At 42.2% G+C, this 4,839-nt stretch overlaps 1 protein-coding gene across 1 annotated transcript in view; it reads left to right on the top strand.

Moving 5' to 3' along the window:
• Positions 1-1,086: 1,086 nt before the first annotated feature.
• Positions 1,087-4,839, top strand: part of T265_09238 (hypothetical protein) — a gene marked incomplete at both ends in the record, with an annotated part of 9,011 nt that continues 5,258 nt past the window's right edge. The window contains 3 exons of the mRNA XM_009175263.1: positions 1,087-1,109; positions 2,156-2,323; positions 4,421-4,633. Of these exons, the coding sequence (XP_009173527.1) occupies positions 1,087-1,109; positions 2,156-2,323; positions 4,421-4,633 (404 nt within the window). The remainder of the gene's footprint in view (positions 1,110-2,155; positions 2,324-4,420; positions 4,634-4,839) is intronic.

Raw genomic sequence — 4,839 nt, 5'->3', positions numbered from 1 at the left:
TTCGGAGCCCCTGAGATATTTTCAGCGCCCACGTGGGCTAACTTGTCATGCCAATCAAAGCAACCCAAGTTTTTTTAAATATATTTGATCGATTGGCGGACGGGTTTGTTATGCGCTCAAGGAGAAGGCAACGAAACCTTGAGGTTGCATCATTTTTATTGATTCAAACGCTGGAAAAGACATCCTAGATGTAATTTGCGTAATCTTATTTTCAGTTAGCTGAGAAAGCTACCAATAAAACTTACGTTCTACTAGTACTGAGCAAAATTGTGAGATGATTATAATAAATTAATTATGTGAAGGTAGAGTGAGCAAAATAATTTGGGCTGTGGTAGGTTTTCAATGTTTATTGATAACGTTCTGATAAGAAGCAAAGCTATGTCGGTAATAGTTCAGAGGCGAGCGTACTGTCAAGGACAATTTCTTGTATCACACGCTGTGCTTGAGCGCTCATCCCAAAACAACATCCTTTTCTTTTCAGAAGAGTTTGATAAACAATTGGTAGGAGGTCGTGGATATCCAGCTAGCTTACGTAAGCGTCAATTGCGAAGGGTGTTAGTACCGGTAGCGAAATTCAACAGGGAATTGATCGGGAGCGCTGTTATCCCATATAAACCAGGGACATCGGAGGTCATTCGAAGAATTCTGAACGCGGCTAATGTAACAGTAACTTTCCAAAGGGGGAACATTGTGCGCTCTGCACTGGTGCATTTGAAGGATCGCTTCCCGGCAAACAGAACCAGGGACTGTGTCTACTGCACCAAGGTCTCCATAGGACAGACGGCCAGGGGACTACACATCAGAGTCGGAGAGCATAGTGGGAAAATAAACAGACCGCCGAGAAACGCAGATGAATATCAAGCGTTAATTGACGAATCGGCAATTGCGGAACACCCACTGGACACGGGACACAAAATAGACTTAGAAAATGTTGAGGTTTTGAGACGAGGACTACGATCCACCTCACACAGACTGATCGTCGAGGCGGTAGAAATCGCCGAGCATCCCGGTGTTAACAGAATGGAAGGCGTGGAACTGGCTAGCGTGTGCAGAACGGTCTTGGGTCACTCGAGCTGACACGTTTTGATGTGCGGTCATCAGGAGGAAGAGTGGTCATCATCTGAAATCCACTTGACCTCAACCCCCTCAAACTAAATTGTCGAAACACTCACAACCCCACGGTGGCAATCGAGGCTAATCATCAAGTGAAGCACGCTGAAGTGGAAGATTAAGGAACGAAAAGCGATCGGGAACTAATTTGGAACACAACATAATTTGGAACCCCTCCAACCCATCAATTCAACATTTTGGCACCCACACTAGCTGACAAGAGCCGTTAATTGAAACTCAACACTGATCTAGTTTGTAGAGGACCAACTGATTGGTTCCCCGTCTATCTTATAATCTGGCCAATTTAGTGACCTGTTCGCTTGAACTGATGAAGCTGCTCAAATAGAAACTACCGATTGTTTATCAAGCTCTTCTGAAACGATGACTTCTCAACCGGTTCCAAACCTTTTCCAATTGACTGAAAACATCCTTTTCTGTTTTTTTTTCCGAGCTGAATGTTGTGCAACCAAAGATTAGAAGCCGAAAAAGTTCGCAAGATTATTCAGTGGGGGTAGCGGGAGTTTCAGTATTCCAGGAAAAATGGTCAACTGTGCAGCAATTTTTTTGCAGAAACCTATCGTGACTAAATTAAGAGATAAAAGTTGAAACTTTGGGGGAATGTGATAGGAAAATTAATGTTTTCGTAAAAATTAAATTCACTTGTTTTGTTGCAAAACCGTTTTACAGGAGAAGGCGTTTTGAGTCTCTAGCTAGCATTTTGTTTTCGTTTTAAATAGTCAACGTACTCGGAGGATACTCCCACAGGAAAGACAATTGTTCTGTTCTACTATGACAGAGGACGCCAGAATCACTATATTAATCGAACGTTTTGTTCGAGTTGAAAACACATGAATTGCGGTTTTTAGGTAACACCTCCCTCGAAAAAACGAAGTTTGGTTTGCCGCGAAATGCCGTCCATATATTATCAAAAGAGTTCTTTTGCTAAGAAGAGCGTGTGCCGGAATATTGGTAGCTCGGGTGCATTAGTTGGTAATTGATCAGGTGGCTGTTGATCTGTTCGCCGAGGTCGGCAATTGATTTGCAGACGTTTCCTCGAGGAGACATCTTCAGTGCGCTGTTGGTTGGGTAGTCCCTCTCTTCGTGCCTGCGGCTACATAGTTTACAAAGAGCAACCTTTGCGCTGTAACCTGAGACATGTTCAGTGCACACATCAACAGTTCACTGAAGATGTCTCGTCGAATGGTGACGAAACGTTTGCAAATCAATTGGCAACCTCGGCGAACAGATCAACAACCATCTGATCACTTGCCAACTAAAGACAATCTATTTGATTTCCCAAAAAACTGATCGAACTGGACAAAAAAGGGGCCGTGGATAAAAAACAATCAAGTGATTCCCCAAAGGATTTACGTTAAACTGGCTATTTAGTTATCCACTCTCCCAAATACTTTTTGCTGTACGAAGAGCATGGCAGTGACCAATCGACATCATACCTGGCAAACGGTTGCCTTTTCTCTTCTAAGGCCAAGCAAACAACCTTTTGGAGTTTTTAGTCGGGAGTACGTACAACCTATCCATATATGGGTGGAAAGATAAATGTACTATATACTGTTTCGTTCATCGGTGAAAAAACAGCGATTATTCTCCTGTCTGCCTTTAATAACATGTGCTTTTTAGTCACTAATCAGCTAAAAAATGTGCGGGGCTATAAAAATTCAAATGTCTTATTTACTTTTGATTTATGAACAAAGTTTTTCACAACGTTCGTCCGGATTTGAAGCGGGTGTTTCCATTTAAAAAGAATGAAAAAATCTAGTCATAATTGGGTTTGATTTGTGAGGTTGAAGTAGAACATTTAAGGAAAGGTGAGGCGGAATGGTTCTGCCTCAGAAAAGTGTTCGTGAAAAGTTCATTCCCTCTTACATTGGGCTTCAATTAATTGATTCTCTGAAACAAAGAATGTTTTTTGTAGCTTGCCGAATTCGAAGCCAAGTCACTTGTATACACGGCGTATAAAATGCATCTCAGTTATCTTAGATTTTGAATATAATTATTTTAATTTGACATAATCTTGCACTTCAAGCAGGAATAACTCGGACTTCTTCCAGTCCGCCCGAAAAAGAGCACCGGGTTCTGGACTACTTTTGTGGACGACGTAGTCCTGGTGGCGGCATGAAGCCAGTAGTTTGATGATGTAAAAAAAGACGCCTTCCTGTGGAGTGAATAGAGAATTGATCTCTTGTAACTTGAAAAAGTGTAAACTGTGCACCACAACCACCTGGAATTACCTGACTGATCGGGAGTCCCAGTTAGTCATTCCTATCTCATGAATCCTCATTTCACAGTTCTTGTGAAACATGCGTGTAATATAAGCTCGGGACAAGAAAAGTCACAAATTGTTCAATAAAAAACTCACGAGTCATCAGCTCTTCAATCTCTAGAAGGAACGAAGTGATTGAGGATCTATTTGTGGTCCCTGAACAGGATACTTTGCTGTGTGTTTGCAGTGCGGTGCAACAATCGGACAAATGAGTGTCACCGAAAGTACCAATTTTTTTATTATTTGTTTTGTTTATTCATTCACACAGATTTTAGGAGAGCCGTTTGAGTAATTCCGAAAATAGTTAGTTCACTAATACCCGAAAGGTACGTGCACAATTTTTCTTCGTTAATGCTGAACACCACTCTTTTGGAGGCGTAGTCACTAGGTCCAAAATTTTGTTGTCCCAGTCGTAGAAACTGTCATCTAGAGCTTGAAGTCTAATTTGAGAATCATATGACCAGCTTTCAGTGCTAGTACCTTCCTCTGAACTGAGTGTAGAACAACTGAAATCGACGCTAGTCAATTCATGTTACAAGTACCTCAGCTACAAACCCAGACCCAAACGACTTTTAACAGAGGAACTTTTCGAGGCTCTGAAACGTTTACAGCTAAACGACCAAGTTTTACTATCCAAGCCAGATAAAGGTTCGGGAATGGTCTTGATGAATAAATCCGACTACATTGATAAGATGACTACCATCCTCTCAGACAGATCCAAATTTAGGAAAATGGAGTCCGAGAAAGACAAGACGCACGTGCTTGAAAAAGCGGTGTCCAAAATACTAAGACGCCTTAAACAATCCGGAAGCATTGACACCAAGCGTATCCGCCCCACTGGCACAACAATCTCTCGGCGCTATGGTCTCCCGAAAGTGCACAGACCCGGCCTACCTTTCAGGCCCATCCTCGATATGCCTAATTCTCCTTATCATGCTCTGGCCAAATGGTTGGTCAGTCTGTTAGAACCAATCAGGAGAGAAGTGTCGACACAGCTTAAGAGAGTTTTGATTTCGTCCATCAGATTAGAGAGTTGAAGTTTGATAAACACTCCACGTTCTCCCCGGACGTCGAGTCATTGTTTACCAACATACCACTCACCGAGACAATAGACTACGTTTGTGACTTGATTGAGTGCAACGGTAAGGATATTGGAATTCCCACTTCGGATCCTAAGAAACTCCTGCTCCTTTGTGCCTTCAACAATCAAATTTATCGACAGAAGGACTGGGACGCGATGGGGTTTCCTCTAGGTCCCCTATTGGCAGATTTTTTCATGACCAAGCTAGAGACTCAAATATTAGATGCACTCATTGGACGGTTAGGATTATATCGCCACTACGTAGATGACATATTCGTTCTTGTCGATGAAACCATCAGCACAACAAACGTACCAAGCAGTTTCAGTTCAGTCCATGCTAATATCAAGGTTACTATCGAATCAGAAC

The sequence above is a fragment of the Opisthorchis viverrini genome, assembly GCF_000715545.1.
Source record: "Opisthorchis viverrini unplaced genomic scaffold opera_v5_264, whole genome shotgun sequence".
In the NCBI taxonomy this organism is placed as follows: Eukaryota; Metazoa; Platyhelminthes; class Trematoda; order Opisthorchiida; family Opisthorchiidae; genus Opisthorchis; species Opisthorchis viverrini.
Note: the sequence above shows the minus strand (reverse complement) of the source record. Positions and strands in the feature narration are given on the sequence as shown.